This window comes from Onthophagus taurus, chromosome 2 (assembly GCF_036711975.1).
Source record: "Onthophagus taurus isolate NC chromosome 2, IU_Otau_3.0, whole genome shotgun sequence".
Taxonomy (NCBI): domain Eukaryota; kingdom Metazoa; phylum Arthropoda; class Insecta; order Coleoptera; family Scarabaeidae; genus Onthophagus; species Onthophagus taurus.
The window spans coordinates 18,670,843-18,696,221 of record NC_091967.1 but is presented as its reverse complement, the minus strand read 5'-3'; the positions used below and the strand labels follow the sequence as shown (position 1 = coordinate 18,696,221).

Here is a 25,379-nt window from a genome sequence, read left to right as displayed (position 1 = left end):
ACAGCAATTTATATTTCAAAACTTTTGGTTCAATATACCTTACATATATGTTACACCATATATGTTTTGGAACCTCTGATCTAAATTTGAATAGCAAGGAATCTCTTCAAGCTTCGTAGTTACATAAGCTCTTTAATACTTTGTTCATGTTCTTGAATCTAATTACTAAGCATACAGATGTAATTCATCAGATACAGGGGCAGTTTTGGCAGTTACATCTTAAACTTCAATGTTGAGAAGGAATACCAGTTAGCTGACTATAGGGGTGTTAAAACCCCAGGAGTTTCATAGAAATATTCTGTGATTTCTTCAGAATTGTTCTAAAAAGCAAGTACGCTATTAAAGTATCCAAGAATATCAAATATTTGTGAAGACATAGATCAAGTACTTATTGCCAAAACATCAAATTTTTACAATTGGTATAAAATTTGATTGGTCTTACAATTAGTAAGAAAAGAACAAGTACAAAGGACGTTAAGACCTAAATGGATCATCAGAAATAAGATGCTATTAGTTAGAGAGAGAAGAAAACAAAGAATATTTTTAAAGAATTGGTTGATTACGAAAAGATAAAAATGGTTGAATCAGAACTCGATAAAATAAAACACATAAAAAACATCAGATACCAAGTTGCAAGCAGTATAAGTACATTTAAAAATGAAGCTTCTTGAAAATTAGTGTTGAAACAATACCAAAAATGAATAAAGTACTAAGAAACCAAAAGAATCCGTTTTCTTAATCAGAATCTCGATCCGGAAACTCAGACGTCCTTGATGTCCCAGTCACCGAACTGCCGGCGACGGCGTCCGTTCTGGGTTTCCACCGCGAGATAGCGCTTGTTCGGTCGGCGACTCCACCACCACCGCAAGCCAGGTAACGGCAAGGTTTTATAAGAACTGCGGTGAACGTTCTCTATGTTGTGCCGTGTTAAAAATAGGCCAGTGCAAAGTAGTGCTAGTGAGCGAACGGACATCGTGCACTGTCAGTAGTGGTTTCGATCTCGGTTCTTCTTCTCCTCTACTTCTTCGTATCTTCTACTCATCGTCTGCAGAACGTTACAACAGTTGTTCAAATCGTAAAACTGTTTAAAAATTTGAGGAAGAACCAAGTAGTCGTAATCATGCAAAGCTCTAAGGGAGCTCTCGTGGCCGTCCTCGTGCTCTTCATCCTCAACCATGTGGATTCAGTGCGCGTTGGAGCTAAAAAGAAAGGTGAGTTATTACTTATTTGCTGCAATAAGAAATGTTTTAAGAAAATTTGAAAAGTTTTCTTGCTGATGTATCTTTGAAAACTTTATTGATGTTAAGAAATCTTCATCGATATAAAAAGGTTTTCTTATTCGCTTGACCAGATGCAAGGTAGTAAGACGAAGAGTGAAAATTACACAACAATACTTAATAACCAATCGTTAATCATCATCCCAATGTAAGAAAATAACATCCGCAACGGAAACATTTTTTTTTGAGATATCTTCTAAGTGTGAAGATAGAAGATAGTTAAAGTGAAATAAAATTAAGCCACCGCCTACGTTTTAAACCAGTTATGCCTAATTTGATTAGAATACATCCAAAATAATAAGTTGCTCTCGTTTTTACATAATGTGATTTTTTGAAAGTCGCAAATTCCGCCTTTCACCAGACTCCAGCTACTAAGGTCTCCCTATGGGTGTGAAGTGTCCAATAAAAATGCCCAAAAAAAAATCTCATACCTATTTATAAAATCAATTAAGCAAAACTATTCTAATAACTTAGACTTACATCAGTATTAGTTGTGCTTAATTAAGAATAATTTATTACTCAAGCTAATAATACCGTTTTAAATTATTGTACTTCGTTGTAACAAAAATTTATAATTTATAAAAAAACTAATACATATAAATTTACTACAAATTGTCGTTAAAGTATATAATTAGGGAGTATTTAAGAATGTTTAGAAATACAAAATTTCCCCTTATTTTAGTAGAGGTTTCTAGATCAGCTACTTGTTTTACAAGGCTGGTAATTATTAGTTTGCAAACACAAAAGATTATAGCTATGGATAATATATTCTGCAACCAGTCATGTGTGGAGAAAATCGAACAGTTTAAGTATCAAAACACTAATACAAGATGATAAAGTAAAATTAGTGTTTAACCAATAAAATTTCTTTATGTTTCAACCTTGCGATTAAACTTGAAATTGAAAATGTACTTTTAAAAACATGTGACTGAATAGAAAACATTTTTTAGAGATAAGAAAAGTTAAACAATTTCGCTTTAACATTTCTTAATAATTACCTCACAAAGGTTTAGAGTTAAAAGCTTTATTTATGGTTACCTTACACCAATTATTGGTGCAATGAATAAAAAATTCTTCTAGGGTGGTCCAATTGATCACTTTGAAAATGACTGTTATGGCAGAATCAATGTTCATCAACTGAAACTGGAATGTATTTACTTTGTAATTGATGTTTATCGTACTGAAGAAAATTAATAGCGTGCGTTACATTACCGTTTACTTACCATTTAAAACGAACAAGAGCATGAATGTCACGAATTGACGTAACAATATTTCAGAAAATCCTTTCTCTCTTCAATTGAATGTACCCGTTGTGGTTGTTACAAATATGGCTCTTTCGAATAGGTTGTGGAGATTAGTCATTTTAATTGGCAGCTGAAAGCATTTTATTTTGTTATCTTTGATATCGTTTTTATTAAAATCTCTTCTAGTAGTAATTTAGAATCTCTATATCACATTCTGAGGAAAAAAATCCAGATTGTTGATCTCAAATGTAAAAAGGTGATAGATAATTTAAACATTTATACACAAGTTTCAAAGGATGAGAAGCAACACCAAATGACATCCCACAATGTTTCAATATTAATGAGCAATACACGAAATTGAATAATAATCAATGGTACGTCAAAAACATTGCGAGATGAATGTGGCAAATCTGAAGAATAACACATAAATGAAATTACATCTAATCAACGAGATTTTCGCAATACATTGCAAATAATAATTCGCAATATATAGGAAACAGCATAATATTACATTTCTATATAAATGAATTAAAATATAAAAGACTCTTAATATTGCTTTTCCTACAAGATACAACATAGACATTGCGTGTAATCGAGATGTTTCTGGACCCATAACAAATTGTTAGAATTTATATCACATATATGTCCATCATGTCAAATAGTGATTTAACTTCATCAATTGTGAAGAGATTAATTAATAAATTAGGGAGGCTGTATCAATTGGTGATCTTACACACTCTATCTTTCAACAAGATATGTGATACAAAACATTGACAAAGTTCGTAAGTGTTGTTAAGAATTCAGGAACATCACTTCGGTGTTTTGCACAGTTTTGTGTCTTTATGCTCAAAAGACTCAAAGGTCAATTGAGCTGTTTTGCTCCCAGCTGACTGAAGACTGCTGATTTCATAAAGCGAAGAGAGTTCGTTGAATGGATTTTGGAACATCAACAATTCAACTATTAAATGAATCCTTTTCTGGTTGATTACAAGTATTATGTTCTGCACGATTACAATATCCAAGAAAGTAAAAACTAAGTGGTGCATTTACTAAAAATGTAATATTTGCGACTGCAGTTCAATAATATGCATAATGAGCTCACTAACTAAGCTTAACAATATCCTAACAACCTCCTTAACATACCTTTTTAACAATAACCACAGATATACACGATGTGTGGAAACGAAATAAAGAGTAACATTAAGAAACCATCCAGACCATGACTTAATACCAAACGTAATATGAAAGCGTATTCCGATAATATCATCGATTACATTAAAGCATCATTAGCAGTTGTTTACAAATACTTACACGTAAAAGCAGAAATCTGTTAGAAAGCCCAATAAATACACATCACAAATACTAAATTATATACAAGTAAGTTGCTTCTGGGAACTACTTAAACTTTAATCTTACTTATTTTCTATGCTAATTCGTGTGCGAGAAGACCGAATCATGTACATTTGACATATTAATATAAAGTCAGTATAAAATGATTGCTTATGATATTTCGTCTACATTTTAAGTATAATTTAATCATAATAATGTATCACAATAATGCGAGAGCATGTATGATATGTTGAAAACAGTTTTTCTTTTTTAATTTAAGTGTTTGCTAATTGGATATGTTAAATAAAGGTGTAGGCGTGAACGATGCGGCTTTGTGCATTGCTTGGAATGCCAAGAATAGAAACGATGTTTTATTCAAACCAATACAGTGCCACCTGGTGTAAATACAGCAAAGCTTTGTTCAACGTATTAATTAACTTAAACGTTAGATTTAACCATAAGAATGAATTTTAGTAAAAATGAAATTAACGTTAATGTATTAACAAACTTTTTCTCATTGAAAATGTGTTTTAAACGAGCTTTCAGTGCCTTTGATTGATGCTGTTAAAAATTGATTAATGTTTTTGACCACATTTCATAAAGTACATATCATTCTGTACGAATGTAATACAGTTAGAATTTGGAGGAGTAGTATACATCATTACGACATAATGGTTTAGTATACTGTTAATCTGTCATAAAACAAATTTATTAATGAAAACAGTTATAAACTACTACGTCTTGAGAAGCTTACATCACAAATTTATTTCATAATAAAATGGTAACTTTTTAATTAAATGGGTGACACTTAGATAAATGACTAACTCTACCATTCAAAGAAAGAATAACGATTATTCTTCTGATACCAACAAAGCAACAACAGATACTAGAACCTTCGATAGCAGATTAAAAACCCTTTCATGATATACCATTTAGTACAATCCCAATGCAGTCATAACCACATCAACACAATCACATCGTATATTTTTACATAGGTTCAAAAAAAATTCCCTCCAATTAGTTTTTCACAAATATTTTCCAAATGTTCTCAACACATTAATATGGATTCAATGTTTAAATTTATACACTACTATACCCGATTAGCTTCACAAAATCAATGCCTGAGTCATAATTTAGACGCTGCTACCATGAAGTATTATGTATTAAAATCTTTTTTAAAAAGTGATGTTTTAAAAACTCAAAATAGACTTTTGTTGCCATTTTAAAAGCTTTTTCTAGGAGATGTAGTACAAATGTAGTCAATTTGTTATAAAACTTAAGAGTTTCTTAAGAATTCTGGAATTTGTGGTGCAAAATTTCAAAAAAGTTCGTCCAATTAGTTTTTGATAAATTAAAAAAAAATCCTTTCGAACTATTAATTTTTCAGCTGCAGTATCTTTTTGATTGTTTCTGACATGGGCGCTTACTTCTCGAATACCAGTCTTCAGTTTTCTCATGCATACTTGTTGCTATTTCTGACAAATTTTGTGCTAAGCCCTAAACGCACGTCTAAATATACCTAAATATACTTGGCAATGGAACATAATCGTGCTCAAATGATAATAATTCGTACCTGAAACACCTTGAGTGCTGCATTCTTTTTCGTTTATTTAAAAATTTTAACCTCAAGGTTTAGGATTAACAATTCCTGCATATGTTTTGAAGTAATCTTCAATATAATTGAGGCCTTATTTTTCAAATGAACATTAACACATTGCTTCGATTGATGAAACTTTCATATTACCAGCTGATCTTGCATGATTTACACTACATTCTTCTTTTCTAAATAATCTTCTTATCACCCTTCAAATTGTGTGTCTTCCAAGTTTTACATAACAATATCAGCTTTTCATAAATACATCTAAAACGTCTCCAGAATATAGATAATCGATTAATTTCGCTTTTTTTTGCTCTCATTCTATATCACGATGTCGAATCCACCTCAGGTAAGCTCATTTGAACCATACTATTTCAGTTGTATCTCTTCTATCCCATCTACTAGAGCAAACTTAGATCCTTTCTGAAGTTTTTGTTTGGTATTTTGCTTCCCTTCAGAGAGATGCAGTACATATATAGTCAATTTGTTATAAAACTTAAGAGCAACAAGATTTAGAGAGCATAAAAGTTTGGCTACAATTTGTGGTGCTAAATTTCAAAAAAGGTCGGCACATTAGTTTTTGATAAATTGAAAGAAAATCTTTTTGAAATTTTAATTTTTCAGCTGCAGTATCCTTTTGATTATTTCAGACATGGATGCTTACTTCTCGAATGCCAGTCTTAAGTTTTCTGATGCACACTTTTTTCTATGTAATAAAAACTATGTTTATACTTTGAAAAATTTTTTTAAATTAATTAGTTCAGACTCTCATTATTAATTTGCGCTAAGCCCTAAACGCACGTCTTTACTAAACTAAATAGAATGTTAAAATATACTTGGCAATGGAATATATGCTCGAATGATAATAATGTATTCATACCTGAAACACCTTGAGTGCTGCATTCTTTTTTGTTTATTTAAAAATTTTGAACTCAAGGTTTAGGATTAACAATTCCTGCATATGTTTTGAAGTAATCTTCAAGATAATTGAGGACCCTCAGGCCTTATTTTTCAAATGAACATTGAAACATTGCTTTCTCATTGCTAAATAATCTTCCTACCACTCTTCAAGTTCTACAAAATCAAGCTGTGTTTTACATAACAATGTCAGCTTTTCATAAATATATCATTAACTTCGCTTTTTTTGCTCTCATTCTACCTCGCGAATCACAGAACCACCTCGGGTATGTTTTAGTAAATTTAATCATTCTTTACACTTCTGCGACACTTTCTTCTTCCGTTTGGTTTCATATTGAACAATTTCTTTGGTATTCTTTCTTCATTAATTTCAACCAGGTGGCCATACTATTTCAGTTGTTTCTTTTCTATCCCATCTCTTAGGTCCTAGAGCAAACTTAGATGCTTTTTAAAACTCTTCTTTCGCACTTTGCTTCTTATGGCTTTTCCTGTACTTCGTCCTTGCTGCTCCTAGTTAGATTTGTGTGTGTCTAACATTAACCAAGATTCCGACCCATAGGTGAGTGTGGGTGTATGAATGGATCTGTCTAGCTTTTGCTATTCTGCTGCATATTTCTTGATCTATCTGGCATTCTTTACTAATCATGGTTTCTACATATTCGTATTTTTCTATTAACTCTAGTCATTATCCATCTATTTTTATCTACGTTTTCTTTTCCTTCTTTCTTTGTGATCTGTAGCAACTTGCTTTTGCTTATTATCATTCCATTCTCTTGTAAACAGGCTTTCCACATTTAGATGTTCTTTATAAGACATCTACTTTGAATTAGTACAATATCGTCAGCGTATACTAGCAGATTGGGTTTAACTTGTGATATCACAATCTCGTCAGTATTGTTTGATTTTTAACTCGTTTTATTTTTGTATCCATGTACTCTACGAAAAGTAAGTGGTTTAACTTCCTCTTCCATTCGAGACTCATCCGATTTCCTTCCATTCAGTCTAAATGTTCCTGTTACGTTTGTTATACTTTAGATCACCCTTCATAGTTTTAAACTTATTTATGCTCTTGATTAGGAAAGATTCTTAGATAAAGAATCAATAAACAAGTAGAGAAATTTTTTGGAAAGTGCACGATAAAAATTTAAAACAAAAAATTTAAATTATAATTCTCAGTTTTCATATTTCTACTATTTCATAAGAAAGCTTATTTCATAGAAAACGAAAGTTATTATTTGATACGCCTCGACATTTCCACCTAATAATACCATATTAAATTATGAACGATTTATTTAATTCTTAGAATCCGGATACAGGAAATAAATTTAACAACAGGTAAATATTCGTACTCTTATTTCTTTATATATTCAAGTTGGAAACGAGAAAGTTATCTTACCTTTTTTAAGCAAAAGATACGAAGGTGTAAATTTCACCGTTAACTTGTATGGAGGAAGTCAATAGTAGTCTGGAAATAGAGACATTGGCAAGTGTCTTTTAATTGCATTCCACGAAAGACTTTGAAACTCCACGATCTAAAAGACCTGAAGGAATTGATAACCTGTTTTTTTTTTTGAAAATAAAATTTCTTTTGGTGTGGACATATTTAATTGTGTGTCGTTTAGGCGGACATAGGTTTAAAATAAATAGAGAGAGAGAAAAAACTTAATGTTTTCGGCCAAATGGTGTAACATATTGTGTAAATTATTTTCTAGAAAGTAAATGGGTTTAATAGCCTAAAATGTGTTGGTTTTAAAGTTGATTAAGTTAAAACCATATGGCGAATATCTCTTTTAGGAAGTTAATTTGTTAATATTTATATATAAAAAAATTTGTATAAACAAAAATTAACCCATAGAAAGTTTATTACATAAGTTAAATTGTTTTTAATAACAATATGCTTTTATATCAGAGAGAAATGGTAAATAGACGGCGAAAAATATTAAACAATAAACTCTAAACACTTGTGGCATTGTTTTAAGAAACATGTGTAAATCAAGATTTTCGTAATCGTAACAACAGTTTTGTTGCTGTAACTTTCTGTGTCGGTCCCGGGCACAAAAAATGTATATCACCACTTCCTATAATTAAGTATTACAAAGTTAGTGTTTGTTATTGCTAAATAAATTTTTGCATTTCTGTCTATGGGAATGTTATAAAAATTATAGTTACGTGAATAACGAACCGTGAAAAAATTTTATTTATCCAATTTATCTAGGATACAGTTGAACTTCAATGATTTTATTAAAACAAAATTAATTCGTTACATAATTTTTTAACATGTTGTGACATTAACTAATTAAGTTGTGAATTTTCGTTAATTGCGAAATTTATTAATTTAAAATTAAATTTTGAAACTAGAAACAATAAAAACAACGTAATAGGAAAAGAAATTCATGTCCAATTGATTGACTAGCGTAAATTCTGAACGATATCAGTGCGTGAAATTTCAAAATCTACCGGGAGAACGAACGTTTTCGTCGTCGCAACAATTTTTCGATTACGTAACGGAAATTTCTAATTTGCACGTAATTAAACAAATTTGACGTTTTATGTTTTTTTACTCGTTGTTTTGGTGCTTTAAAAGTTGCGCAAAATTGTCTCTTTTGCGAAAAAAAAACCCTTGCTTTCACTTATTTTATAACAAAAATTATTCATTGTCTAAAACTAAACATACACGATTTTCTTTAATTCATATCAAGATTGATGTAGAATTTACATTCAAACACTTCAAAAAACGAACCACTATTATTTACACCCACGGTGTTTGCTCCATTTTCTAAAAGAGTTCACATCAATTATTCGCATTGTTGCTTTCGAATTTACCGTAGAATAAAAATAAATAAACAAAAGCCAATTTATTGAAGTGGGACAAAATGATTTGAAAATTTTTTATTGGAAGAGACGACGACGTCTTTTTACGGTATTTACGATTGTGATACGCACAAATGATACTAAAACATCGTCGTCATCCTATATCCTTTCAGTAATCCTTCGTGAAGAAGAAGGTTTTCTCGCATTATGCTCGTCACACTCTACATATTTTCATAACGTTAAATTCCCGAAGAAAACCTGCTTTAAAAGCGGAAACTGACGAAACGACAACGAATAGTAAGTACGAATGACGAATTTGTTACGGCGAAGAATTTTGTCACACCTTGAACAACCTTCGGTTGGAAGCTATTTCTTTTTTTGTTTTTACTAAAACTCGTAAAATTGTAATTTAAAGGTAATGAAGCAAAAAAAAAGTTGAAATAACTCCGAACATTTTTAGTGTACTCGAAAGAATGCAAAAAAGTGTAAGATATACTACGTTACCAACTGTTGCTGGTTCTTGTGCTGTAAGAACGTACTTTGCTCCAATTTAAACTTTCTAAAGTATCCTTGGTTTGAAGTATTGGCGTTCATATTTTCTAATCTATATAATCTTAATAAATAGGATAATGATGAATAGTGCAAGTCATTCGAGTGCTCGACGTATTTAGACATTGGGGAGGTTAATTGCATAAAGGCATACCATAAAAATACGACCAACTCTTTGATAGACAGTGACAAATTTAGTTAAGTAACATTTTAAGTCGACATATATGTAACTCTAAATTCATAAAGACCCACTTTTTCTTCCAACCGTTACGGTGATTGATATTCGTAAACAAAAAAAAAATGATAATAAAACACTACGTTTATTATTAGTATTAACTTATCAAAAACATTGTCAAAACACTTTCTCTAACGCGCTTTCTTTGTAGAACTGTTAATGTCTTCTGCGTCCCAATTTCTTCAGGTTTTCTGTTTCTAATTGGACGACAAGAACTTTTCTCCGGTCAATCAATCAAAAAAAAGCCATTCGAGAAATCGTTGTTTTAATTTTTATTGATTGAATTTCTTGTAAGATTTCAATAAATCAAAGAAAAAATTTGTCGGCAAAAAACATTTTTTAATCGTTACGTAATCGTATCTTGCAATCAACCGAAATTTAATCTACCGCTAAAAATGGAGCACATAAGGATATTATATTATTCTGAACGGTTTCATATAACACTTTCTATAAATTAACGGTATATGTTTCAAAATTGTACAAGATATAAAGGTTCATTAAAACTAAAACAAAATAGTTTGAGTTTCTTCATATATTTTTGTGGCAAATTTCTTAACAACTCTTTCTTCCTCTGTTAGTACATCAGATCTAATTGGTATGCCACAAGCAACTCATTTAGGATGTATGTGAACCCAAACTCGGCTTTAATTTTTAAGTAGCTTTATAATATTGTATTTATGAAGAGCGAACTTTAAATATGGATATTCTTTCATCTAAAGTTTCGTCTACTATCTTCACATTAATTATATTATCCATGTTATCGTTAAAAAGGGATATAAATTTGCTTGTTTTTTGTAATTGATGTAATTTAACCATAGATTTTGATGTTCTTTTCAAAAATCAAAAATGTTTTGAATAGTTATAGAAAACTTAAATAAAAATAATCAAAATAACAACCGGAAAAAACATAAAATCTATAAACAGAAAATTAACAGTAAGTAATGGTATTTTTATAGAAGCAAAAGCTGACATTGTCGTTTTGAGATAAAAATGTATATTTAGAAAGATAATGTAGATTTCTGCAGCGTAACTTCTTCTCTCTCTATAACGTTGGGTCTCTTGTTCCTGAGAAGGTCTAGCTTTAAAATATGTCCTAAGTAGCTGACTAGCAGACATAAAATGAAGAGACCATTTTATTTGTGGTCTGGTTCTGGGAGGGTTATTAGCACACAATAACCAGAAGTGATACAGTGGCAGTATCCCGCCAAATCTGACGCCATATTATAGCGAGTTACCAAGGTTTGTTGCTATTGCTGGTAAAGATTTGGCTCTTAAGACGGCTAAACCGAAATGATTCTAGTTCTACTATATAATCTAATATACGTACTTTAATACGTATATTTAACCTTTCAAATACTTCAATAAAAATATACAACAATCTAGCCCTTAATAACAATTAAAACTAGAATTAACACAGAGACCTAGAACTAGAATCATTTGGGTTTAGCCACACGTCTGTAAAGACGGCTAAACCCGAATGATTCTAATTCTAGGTCTACCACTGCATAATAATTAAAACAAGAACTAAGATTAGATCTAGAACTAGAAACATTCTTTCTGAAGACGCACGGCTAAACCCGAAACATTCTAGTTCTAGGTCTAGTGTTAGTTCTAGTTTTACTCTAGCACTGTTACTATGTAAAATTAACACTATACCTAGAACTAGAATCATTTGGGTTTAGCCGCATGTCTCTAAAGACGGCTAAACCCGAATGATTCTAGTTCTAAGTATAGTGTTAGTTCTAGTTTTACACTATAAAAGTAACACAATATCTAGAACTAGAATCGCACGTCTCTAAAGACGGATACGTTAACAACAACAGCGTTCATAGGGAGTTGGATAACCTTATACAGTATGTTTACTCAACGAACCTTGATTCTGTGCTTTTGGTAACTCGTGGTAAGATGGCGGATTTTAAAGCGAGGTCACAAAACGAAGTGCCGCCAACATCAAACGAATCGATGTCAGTATCATTTCTGGTTATTCTGTGGTTATTAGTAAGCCACAATTTTCGTGATTATGCTAAAATCTCTTACGTTGTCTTCTCCATCCCACAATCTCCTGAACCCATATTAGTTTCATTAGTCTTGGATGTCGGAGTTCTTAATTCTGTCCCATCTGGTCTTTCCAGATCTTCTCCTTAGCGTCTTCATTTCTGCTACTCTCAACATGGTCTTAGTTTTGATTGTGTCTTTGAGTATTTCAAAGCCGTAAATTATTATTGAGCGGATGCAAGTCTTGCAGGTTTGGATACGCATGAATTTGTTTAACTAAACAGTAACTTGTGGGAAGCCTTAAAAGTGTGGACACTTTGTTGATCTGACTTCTCTGATATTTGCTTGAGCTTGCATCTTGTTGGCTTCCTTGCTACCACTATGCATTTCGTTTTTAAAGTAGAGACAGACGTGTGTTTGCAGATCATCCTCGGAATTAGGGATTAACGTAGCGTTGAGTGTAGCATATTATGCAGATTTTATTTTGGCCCTTTACATTTAGAATTAAAATTATCACTTCCACGATTATTTTGTTCATTAATAAATTAAACAAAAATGAGATGAGATCGCTTTGTCAGATGCCACTTGGTGTGGAAATGTCTTTAATTTTTGTATTATGCGTATGATGCATCTTTTTGAGTCAGCAGGAACGTCTCTCAATCGCACTCTCCTAAAAGCTTTGAGCAAATCCACAAAGTTCGACAAAAATTTAATTTCTCACGCGACTATATTCAGCTTGTGGATGTGCTTTTGTAGCATAAGTAGCTTTTCTTTTTTAATTCTGCCAGATTCCTAACTTTTTCACAAAACCAGGGTTTGGTGTTTTTGGTTGGGTTGACGTTAACTTTCCTATTACCGATGGCTTCCTCTATAGATTCCTATTTTAATGCTCTTCCAGGTTGCCTCTACGATCGATTCCTTCTTAGGATTCGGATATCAGTGATTCCAGGTGATATCTTCCAATAAATTTGAGTGGTTTTTGAATAATTTGAATCGTTCTAATAAGATTTTGCATAGGGCAAGATTCTTGAGGTGTTGATAGATATATATTGTTTCTTCAAGTGATTTTGAGATGTCAAGCGCATAATTGAGATTGTGTGGTGATCCTTCGCAATGTTGGTCTATATATCTCACTGGTGATCTGCCTCTTGACCTTTTTCCATCAACCTTTCTTGTATTTTGAGTTTTTTCATGTCGTTTTTCTTCGGTAACATCTTATTTGAAAACTTCAATCCTCCTTCGTCATGCAACATTTATGACCCAGGATTCTGAGTAATATGTTGTAATAGGAAACAGCAAACTTGCTGCATTCCAATCAATGTGTATAATTCTATATGTTGATGTCCTCTTTCCTTTTTTCTTTGTTTCGGAAATTAAACATCTATTAATGTTATGGTTTCTCATTTCGATCATAACTTCTTAATCTCTTCCGTTCTAAAACGTTATATTCCAAGAAGCAGTGACAATATTTGATTGAGTTTTCCATAGACTCTTTATAAAACTCTATAAGATATTGATTATTTTTATGCGTAAATAAAAGTAATTTTATAATTTAAGATTTCTCTATAAATCTAATGTCTTTTTCAACAACTTCAAATACAGTTTAATTTTTATTGCATCATTTTATTGCCATCACTTCAATTTCTCCATCTTCACAAGTTGATGAGTCACAAGATAATTCACCACGCATACGTATTTGAAAGTTTTCTTTATAATAGGAAACCATACTCGCATAATACCGCATTGTCTGAAATTTCTATTATTTTCACATTTGTTTACATTATCGACAATTAAAACTCGAACTTCCCGATTCAATCCATTCTCCGTATTCTTCAGAGTTAAGTTAGCAAACAAAACATTTGCTTTCTGCTTCATATCCATTAACAAAGCCGAAACCACACATCGGTACTAACAGTATTGAATTTGGAGTGGAAGATGTTATCAAAAAGAAATCTTGACAACTTATCTAGCGATATTTTAAAAGCAAAAAATACTTCCTGAAACCATATTTTCAAAACCATAGCTAAAAATTACTTTATTCTAATGTTAACATTTTCAGTGATAAATCTATGCTGAATGAATCTTTGTTTAGAGCGTTAAACGTTTGCTAAAAAGTTCATTCAAAAATGTTATGGAGAATTAATAAAACCAAGTTATGCTATTTAATTTTATTGTAGCATAAAATTTTGCAAATCATCGTATAAAAGAATAATACTGCAGAAATAATGGACCATTTGTGTTCAATGCGAAAGTAACTCAAGTTGAGATAACAAAATAAATAAATTTTAAAAGTCACAAACAGCATTGAGAATTATACATTCATGTATTAGTTTACTTTTTAAAACGCCCCCCATTACAATAATTTCCAACCAACCTTTCATGAATACAATCTCACAAGGTCGATTACGTTTTCGTTTTTAAATTAATGTATCGATTACGTTTGATAACTCAAACGTAAACGTTATTTTAATCGGAAATATATTGAATATAACAATACCTGTCAAGTTATTTAATAAAGTAAGGATCATTGCGAAATTAAATCACCAATAAGAAAAGCGAAGGTTTGAATTACGAAATGCAATCGCTCGTAAGAAAAAAAAGGAGAGAAGTGAGAAGTTATTTTTTTTTCTGTTGAGTGTGACACGTGAAAAGGAAAATCATAAAGCACAAGGTCGAGGTGATAGGTTAAATCTGAAAGTAGAACTAACCACCTGTTCAATATGATCGTGTTGAAATCGTAACAGAAATAGATCCGGTTATAAAGACATAATTGTATTTATAAAATAACATCACTCAATAATTCACACTTTTTATTCTTGATCTTGTTGTAAATGTTACGATATCAATTACTTATGTCATCACCACCCACTTATTCGAAATTAAACGTCCACATTATCGTTTACATTTACATAATTTACATTTCCGCCTAACTATCATATTTTACTATTCATCAAGAGTTATTTTATTAATTTAACGTCAATTTAAAATTTATTTTCTCATCGTTAAAACATATTTTCTAAATCGGAAAAAAATGACTGAAAAGAAATTCTAGGTCATGACTTCATCGTTTCGAATAATTTTTTATTGGGTCAAAGTTTTCGTTCTAGTACCGTTTTTTCTGGTTTGTTCTTTGGGACCTTTCATTTCGGGCCGGCCGATAAAAAAAAAAGAAAGAAGTAGTTCGAGAATTTGTTCGCTTCAAACGTGACCGACTTTGTAAGCTTCGGGCTATTTATTAGTTAACCCGGTGAAGGTAACGCATGGACATGGGTTTATTTGCAATAATGCCGCTGATCATATCAATGTGTATTATAAGAAAGTGAAGGTGTTACATAATTTATATAGTAACTACTAGATTTTAGTTTAAAAAAAAAAACAAATTTGAATTCATTAATTCATATGTGTAGTTATTTGGACACCTATGCGAAATTAGCCCGCAATTAGATAGGATTTTTAGGCATTTTGATTATAATAAGAGAACCACTGATCCGATTTTGATAAACAATGTTTGCTGGATTCTTAGCCAATACGAAAGTGGAAATGCCCGATTCGAAATCTCTTTTGAATTCCGCTAAAACGCCAAAATATTGCGAAGGTACACGAAAATAACACAAAAACGACCTTCTTTAAGTAATCATAACTCGTAAACGATGTACTCGATTATCAAGAGCTATACGTCATTCGATTCGGCATAGCTTCTTCTATTTAAATCACAAAAAGAATCCACCCTCGCAATAACACCGTGTTCGGCTCGTTTATGCACGTATGGACGCCCGAAAGATTAGCCCCCAATAACAAAAAATTAATTTGTATTAAATCGATTATAACTAGAGAACGGTTTGACAAGTTTTAATGTTTTATATCTCAATCAAAGTTTGCCCTTGGCTAAATATAGTTGTTGAAATTCCCGATTCGACATATTTAAGGATTTTGATTAAAACACAAAAACTGACTAATCAAACACATCAATTATCTCCTTAATTAATTGATCAATTTTAGTCATCAACGTCTCGATCGAAAGTATGATCCACAATGAATGCGAAGGCGGAAATGCCCGATCTCAAAATTTACTAATTACCTACGTACGGTTATTTAAATGCCTCCACGTATCTACCGACTGGAAGTCTAGCCTCCAATAAAAAAAAATGATTTTGATTAAATTCGCTATAACTGAAGAACGGTTTGGCCGATTTTAGTGTTATATATCTTAAATGAAAGCTTGTTTTTGGCTAAATGTATTATAAACGTTAAATTAACAAGGCATAAACACGCATAACATTAAAGTACATGAAACTGTAAGTGCATTTTTCTCGAAACATCCTTTTTACATGTGGTTAACACGATTCCTAAAAAACTACTCATTCGATTGACTTGAAATTTGAACTGCACTTTCAAATAGCATCTATCGTATGACCTACAGAGAAACTGATATGATATATACATATGTTTTTTTTGCAATAAACTTATCGATTTCAAGAACAAAATCGATTATCTTAATTTTGCCAATAATGTTTTTTTTTGCCTAGTTCTAGTTCAAACGATAATCACAAGTATATAGAAAAGAAGATCATTTGATTTTTGAGTTTCAGATCATTTCAAGGATAGATATTGTGTCAAACAGCAACTTAGACAATACACCAACTTGGTTGAGGGACAATGTAAAGATTATTTTCTATAAACAATTCTTTTTAAATAAGTAAATATATCATGAAAACATATGCAAAAGATTAAATTGAAATACCACATAATTTGGCCAAAAATTCCCACAAAAATCATTTTATTTGATACAAAAAAAGAGACTCCCCCCTTAAAAAGCTTGAATTAGATTATACTTGTATTATTTGTAGTGGTTTACACTCAATTTCAAATTATTTCATGTTTTGATAACGTTAATAATTAAAGCTTTATAATTTTTCAAGCGCAATTTATTGAATTCAATCACAAATCCAATGAGTAGCATTCAAACGGTTTTTATCTGGCAACATTGCACCGTTCAAATCGCGAATTATCCCGATATGTTTTGGTAAATTAATAAAATTGAAAACGACTCACCGAATGGATGTTGTTTCCCTTGGATTTACTTCGAAGCTCAGCTGGAAAGAAAAGATAAATTAATTTATTGTGACAAAAAAAATGAATTAATACGATACCTTTTAACATCCATAAAATAGCAATCCGATGATCACAACTATATCACATCACTAATTCACCTAACACTTGGCATAAATATAGCACGTATTTATCACTTAATTCAAGTAATAAGTTTTATTTTTCTAAACTACTTTATCACCCTTAAATGCCCGCACATCAACTAAAATGTGTTGTTAGCGAATCAAGTTCCAAACACCCCCTCCTTAATTTATTGTGTGAAGAAGGAATACTGGAGGTGAATAAACAAAAAATGTAAAGACGACGGGGCGAAGCGGTTTTAAATCGTTTTTTGGTTTAAAACGCAACCTTTCAATAAAAAAATTACTCGTTTTCTGGAAACATTTCAAATAAAACTTACGTCATTTTACTAAAATAAAACGCACTTTCGACTGAGACTCAAAATACTATATATGTAAAATCCTATCTAATTGGGGGTTAACTTCGCAAAGGTTATTTGGACATATAATCTTTGATTCATATTTTATGATTGATTAATAGGCGAATTATGTACAGTGAAACTTGTGTGGGGTATTGATTGGTTTTCTTCTAACATCATATTAAGAACACCTTAAGAATATTTCAAGTATGAATTAGAGTTATTAGGGCATCCTAAGTAGTCCTTAAAGATTGAGAATAGCTCAAAGAATGACTTTGAATACCATGCCAAAACACCTGGATACATCATAGTTTAAATTTACACTCTGAACATAAAACAAAATAAGCGAATTTTTCATTAAAGCATAAAAAACAACTTGACGCATGTTAAGATGTCTTTAGAAGGGACAAGACACGTTCATTACCAACATTTTTATGTTTCCATGAAATTCCTTAAATTATTGCCAAAAATGATTGCACGACTCCTTGATATCTCAACCTATTCTTCGTGGTCTTACAAAATATTATTAATCTGATATCTTTCAAGATCGTTCCTGTTATCTTCCAGTAACGTCCTACCTCATATTGTATACGTACTCTATATTTTTCAACACTCTTCCAAACATCTGACAAAATCGTATCTGCCTTTCTCAACAACATCCTTGTTATGTCTAAACGAGGTCCTTGATATCGCTTAACTTAATCTCTAATATCTCTCCATAATCGTCCGGAATAAGCTATCTATGGTCCATGGCATCAAAATCTCATGTATTTTAAGATACCTTCTTACATCTTTTATTATTATCTTGGCTTTCCTCAGCACTTTCCCCATCATCTGTCCACACCATCGATGATATGTATTAACATCATGCGTAATATCTCTTATATCATTCTTCATATCCTCAAACATCATCACTGGCATTTCTGAATATCGTTTCTGCCATTCTATTCTGCTTCAATATCATACCTGCAATCTCTCAACATAATCATTACTATATCTTAATACTACCTCACTTAACCTCTTTTAGATCTTCTATTAATATACATGTGCATGATTTTTTACTCACCCTTTTCTTTTAAATATGACCTTGGTCAATTAGTTCCAGTAGTGTCCTCAATGCAAACATTATATTTACTTTTATAGAACACAAGCGCTAAAAGGAGTCAAAAGTTTTTTGGGTAAATACCGCATACTGCATAATTCAGTATAAAATATTGAATTAACCTTAACATTCTTATATCTAAGCTAACACTTAGATCTTTACAGGCTGACATTTTCCTATGCTACAATTAACACTTAAACCAATTCACTAATAATTGCATTCTGTCAGTAAAATAAACGGAGCTTATTTATAGCTCTGTTTATTAAATTACTGGTACAATCGTTTACCATTTATTGATCAAGCATTAATTGCATATATGAATGTAATGAGCCGGAAATATCTAACGTTTTTGCACCACAATCAAAATCAATAACACAACATAAATAATTACGTCTTAAGTTGATTTTTCAATTAATCAAGTCGAATTATTTATTATTTTATTTATTGTTCAGAAATAAGTCATGGTTTATCCTATTAATAATAAGTATATCTAAAGTTTTATAGATCCAAAAACTGTGTTGCTAGGTTTACACGAGTGTTGTTGTACTAAAAGGTGTTCAATTTTGCTTTACGAATTTTTGTAAATGCAACTATGTGTATGATTATTACATAAAGCTGAATTATTTTTTGATGAGAAATTATATTGCAATCAATAGGTACAATGTACCAGCATTTGGAACACATTGTTTTGACTGTTGAATTACAGCTTTAGAATGCGCAACGTTTGTGAAATTATCCATACCTGGATCGTATGGCTAATTAGATTAGAAAAAGAACCGTACATGCAATATAGCTAATTTGGTAACAACTCCATCCCGTTTAGTAATCTTTAAAAACATTGTAATAACTGCACAGCAGGATTTTAGTTCCATTTAGCACAGAAAACCTGAGTTTTCCAACTCTATTCATTCTTACCGCACGAGGCACATCGCTGCTGAAAATAACAGTTACTTAAAATACTTTTTTTTTTCTAGTATTGGGTGGCTTAACAATAATTTTTTGCCTGATGCTGGCATAATCTTTCTGGTAGTTTAGTTCAGAAGTCACTTTAGCACTGTTTTATCACGAGTTTAATAGAATATCTGCAGATCAAGGCATCTAATACCCTAACAATTTTGAACCTGTAAATTCTCGAACTTTAAGATAAACTATTAGAGACAACGGTGTGAAGACATTGGTGAAGATCTTTGTGTCATCTCATTCTTCCATTGTCAGTTTCTTTACAATCTTCCTCTTCTATATCTAGATCTTTTTTGCCTGTGGTTCCCCAAATCTCGGAGCAGTCTTTCTTCTTTTTTCCAGTCTCTATCAAGTTTCTTTTATTTATTAGCAGCCTTTTCTTGTCTTCTTCTGTCCTAAACACTTCAACTGTGTTTCCTTGCTTTCCAAACATTTTCTCTCTTTCCCATGTTACGTCAAGATAATTCTTTTATTATCAGTCTCTTCCCTGTCTCTGTTCTAACTTTTTTCCCATATTCCCACTCTCTTTCAGTCTTCTTATTGCCCTTCTAATCTTTGTTCCATCTCTATCTTCTACTACCAACCTCCTTACAACTTAGCTCTTCTGTATTTAGTACCTTTACAGCTTTACACCTATACTTGAAACAAGAAGGTACAAAAAATAATAGAAGGGATATAATAGATCATAATCTTCATGTACTCAAAGCAATTTTGAATGCTATTGTATTAAAATCAATGTTATCTCGTAAATGCTTAGTTTAGCATGTTCTTAAATTATTTAAACTTTGTTTTAAAACATCCTGTTTATGCACTATTTAAGAAATAGAAAATAAATAATTTTGCTCTAATTCTTACTGCATTGTCTAATATTTTGTTATTATATATTGTATTCATTAACCAAGCATAGCAAATGCTTATTATTTATTAAGAATGTCAGATTTGCTTCATAACGATTTTCTTTGCAAAATGATTAAAAAGTTTAGTTCTGTTTCTAATTTTAATGTTTAATCTTAATGAAACCTCAGAAATACCAAAAATTCCTTAATTTCAATTAAATTTTTTTTAAGTTTAGCATTTAAATGGTTCCGAAAGTAACTTTATGGTAAACCTCAATTAAGATAATTTAGAAACGTTTACTATTTAGTGAAAAGTTATTTGATAAAAGGTTACAGTTCATTTTAGTTACATTTAGTAAAAGAAAATTAACAGCATAATTTTTTCCCAACATAAAAAAATTAATTTAGCAAGTTTACGTAAATTAATTTTATCTTTAAGATATTGCGGCAGGATTATTAAGAAATAATGAGTAATGGCCTTTTTTCTTTCAAAAAAAATTACTTCATAATTAGATTTCTAATTCCACCTAACAATAACTAAATAAATCCTTACCAATAAATTTCCACTACAATTTATTGTAAAGTAACTTTAATCGTAAATATACACAACTAAGTAAATTTACAATTAAAATTAGGTAGTGCTTGGTAGTCACATGTAGCCACAACTATATTAATTGATAGAAAAATATTGGAATTCTAGACCGAGAAAGTAAGAGGTTGGTTTAAATTAATTAACTATAGAGATAGGAGTTAAAGCCAACGTATTACGGTGATAAAATGCATAACGTGCTATCGCCCGGATAATTTTTTATTATAACTGATTTATGTAGGACACTAGACCAACGCAATTACCTTGAAATTATTAATAAATATTTCTGTCTCAGCACGATCCACAGTATAATAAAGTAACTATAATAATGACGCGATCGTAAAGTATCTAATTGACTACGTTTCTTTTTATAGTAGTATGTTTTATTCTTCAAATTCCATAATAATTAGTGTATTTAATTCGGTCTAAATTTAAATCGTAGGAAAATTTGTGGTTTTAAATACAATTTGAATTTGTAAATAATAAACTTTTCACTTTCACGTTTAGTTTCAGTTCTGCGTAATTAAAAATCATAATTATTATAAGTATAAAACATGAAAATTCAAATTTTTAGAAAGCAAAATAACTTTCGTGTTTCGTTTCACCATACCTTACCTTACCCATTGGCGTTATAGCTCCTGTAGAAATCTCCCTGCAGAGTACTCCCTGTCTCTTTTATTAATTGTAGAATATCTTGGTTTTTTGGAATACTCTAAAAAGTTACAGCCGCTATGCAAAGCATGAAGCAGAAAATTATTATATTAGAAAATATTACTTAGCACATATGTATAATCAAATTTGTGAGAAAGCAAAACAAATAAAATTAATAAGAAAACTGATAAGATATGTCAACTTATTTGGATCCAAGATACAAAATGAACTTTTTTGATGCTGATTTAACTCACGAAGCAACTCTAAAAAGAGGATACTTTCATTAATAATTGGTGATATTTCCACAAGGATCCTTCAAGAAATTAATTTTATAGCGAATTTTGAAAATTATCGATGAAAATTGCAACATCGAAAATTTGATCAAAACTTCAAATATTGTTTTTTCAAAAACTAAAAGTTATTTTTCAAAACGTATTGGTTCATTGAAAAGACGACACTCTTATTAACACTTTGGGAAAATTTCAAACTTATATTCCAAGAAGTGGATTTTATACGAATTTTTAAAACATAATTGGCGAAAATTGTAAAATTCGAAAAAATTGTCGATTATTTCAAAAATTTATTTCTCAAGAACTGAAAGTGATTTTTCAAAACGGCTTTCTGCATTAAGAAGAGGATACTTTAATTAATAATCGAAAGTGATAACAGCGACAGTTCTGTTAGTAATAACAGAACAAGTTACAATGAGGTTGCTAACGACAAACCTGATATAAATAAAGTTGTATTCAATAAAAAAAGTCCTATTGGGGTTGAAGTTGCCTATTATCTGCAGTGTCCAACACCTAAAAGAGATACTAATTCCTATGAATGGTGGAGTACTAAGTAATAAGTTTTTAATATCCGACCAAAGCCTAATATTTGGTAACTATCCGGTATCCGGCCGGATTTTAAAGAATGGCTGGATAGGCCGGCATTTTTAACAGTAACTAGTTACTTTTTTTATAACGACTTAATACATAATGCTGTTTTGGCAACGAATGAAATACCGAAACCCCATACACGTATAAACACTGCCTCTGCTCTTTCAGAAATTTTCAAAGCTTGAGAAATTCAGGATAAAATAATTCCTATTGTTAGTGACAACGGTGCTAATATAAAAAATACAACAATTGACCAACATACTTTAAATCTATGTCACAGATGCTATACACTCAGCTGAACCATTACTGCTATTTTAAACACAACATAGTGGCATGTGAAAAGTTAAAAAGCTGCTATAAAATCACTATCAGCTGCTATTACATCGTTACCACAAGCTCCAGAATTTATTACAGCAACAGAATGAGATGTGTTGACTTAGTCTCCATCTTGAAACCATTTTAAAAGATGACTATTTATCAGGTGAGAAATACAGGGTGATTTATAACATATGTAGCAGATTAAAAGGGTAGGTACTAGAGGTAAAACTGAAGAGATTTTCTTAATAATGTTTTGTTAAAAACTTAATGGTTACATAGATATCGCGTTATTTTTTTAAATAATTTAATGTACATTTTTGAGAACCGCTGATATACAGTAAAGAACAATTGAAATACTTGTCAACGCCATCCTCATTTTTGAAGGAGCTGTAAAACTGCACAATTTATTATTTCAGTAGTTTTGTTATTTTAGATAATACGTAATTTGTTAAAAGAAATGATAGATGTTAATTTATGAAACATCTAATAATAATGTTTTAAATGCAAAATTACAAAATCTCTAAAACAATTATTTGGCTACTCTAAAATTGCAGCCGCAAAGGATAATCAACGGGAATCAATCCTTCCAACTTTTGCAAACGGTAGGGGTATAAACCATTACTTTTCAATGTACGCCAAACAAAGATCTGCAAAACTTCGAGTTGGTGAGAATTTTGACGAGTACTAATACTTGCATCTGCATCAACAATTTCTAGAACTTCTTCTTCTACATTCACTCCATATCTGTCTGGTCTACCGCCACCCAGACCTTTCTTAGGTTGTCTCTCTTTCCCGCTAGACTAACCGAAGAAAAGTGTTTTCTGAAGGCATCTGTCGATTTGGAAATCGTTTCAAATACAGATCTCTTGTATGTGCAGCGTTTTCTCCAGCAGCTCCATAAACAATAAGCACATCTACGTATTCCTCGTTACTGTAAAGTGCCATTGTACTTTTTGATTTGTAATAGTTCTAATTTTGACGTTAAATGACATTGTTTATGAACTGTTAAATGACATGTCCGCTGCTAAGTAACCAAGTCAACTGGATTGGCAGCAATAAAAACATTTTTGAGTTCGTTTTAACAAATTTTCAAATAGCCGTAATTACTATATTACAAAGATTTTATTATTTTTGTTAATTATGCATTGTTTAAGTAACCCCGAAATATTCGCAGTTTGAATTTAAACGTAATGTAATACCGTATATTGTAAGAAATGCTTGGCCATTAATTCAACTTTAACGTTCAATATCTTTGTGATTATTAAGTTGTGGTCAAAACATTATTAAGAAAATATCTTTAATTTGGCCCCTAGTAGCTACCCTTTTAGTCTGCTCCGTATGTTATAAATCACCCTGTATACAACCATGTAGTTAATTATTCCTCTTATAAGATGTCTACAGCAATCGCTGAAAACCTCTCTCCCAAAACAACCAATGTAGAACTTTTAAAACTTGCTTTACAAGTTAATTCTATTTCAACTCTATAGTGTTGCTCTTTTCATTCTGTTCCTTACTGCTAGATGATCAACTGTCAGACGGCTGTTCATATGACAAGTGATTCTTATAACTTAGAAGCTTTTATCAGAAATCATCAAATAAACAATAATGTTTATTATATAAATAGTTTTTATCCGATAATGCCTATCACTAGTACTTTGTATATTGTGTTTTAATGCTTCACCATACTATTAGTGATATTTATTTATATTTATATATCTATATTTAAAATTTTTGGGGGTTTTTAGATTAACGGTAACATTAACACAAATTCCTCATTGTGTTAAAATATCAACCCGGAAGTTAATTAGAAATTACTAGTGCAGAACGTAAACAAAAATATTCATTACCTGTAAACAGTTTTTTTTTGGTAATTTTTTTTGCTTTAACACATTTTATTTATTCTTTTTTTGTAGTCAATTTAACGGTACTTTTTAATCAATTCATTTTATAATCGGGTTAATGTTTTTTTGTTCATCGTGAACGATAACTTTTAATTCTAAACAATGCCGATTACGAATTCAAATCGTGTCTCTTCTTCGTTTGCAATGAGAATGAAAGATTTATAATATGTAAAAGAAGACGTTTAACGAGACGACCAACGTTCTTCTCTAAACGATCGTTTTAACCTTGATTCTTCTCGTACACACAGTTAATGCCACGGAATTTATGCCTGTACGTTCGCGTCTCAGTTCTTGGTAAGGAAATAACAGTGACCTACTGACTACTAAAGATATTTCACAATGAACTTTATCTTCGATATAAACTATTTCAAGTCGATTCTCACATAATATCAATACAATTAGAACATTTTTTTTGATTAAAATTCTATTATTCCTTTATGAACTTTTCTAATCTGCAGTAAAACTCGTTCAAAACATCATAAATATCAGTTTTATGGGTAATTTGAATAAAGTTTAAGTGTATTTATTTACATTTGATCTTGGCCATTTTTTTACAAAACTATAAATTTTAAAGTAACTTTCATGAAATCATCTGAGTAATCATCATCGAACGAGAAATGTTGAGTTTTCTTGTTTGCATACCGAAGTAAGTAAGTAAT

At 31.0% G+C, this 25,379-nt stretch overlaps 1 protein-coding gene across 1 annotated transcript in view; it reads left to right on the top strand.

Annotated features, from left to right (window-relative positions):
* Positions 1 to 928: 928 nt before the first annotated feature.
* Positions 929 to 25,379, top strand: part of LOC111413490 (laccase) — a 70,693-nt gene continuing 46,242 nt past the window's right edge. Inside the window, exon 1 of the mRNA XM_023044490.2 lies at positions 929 to 1,211. Coding sequence (XP_022900258.2) covers positions 1,121 to 1,211 — 91 coding nt within the window. The 5' untranslated portion in view covers positions 929 to 1,120. The remainder of the gene's footprint in view (positions 1,212 to 25,379) is intronic.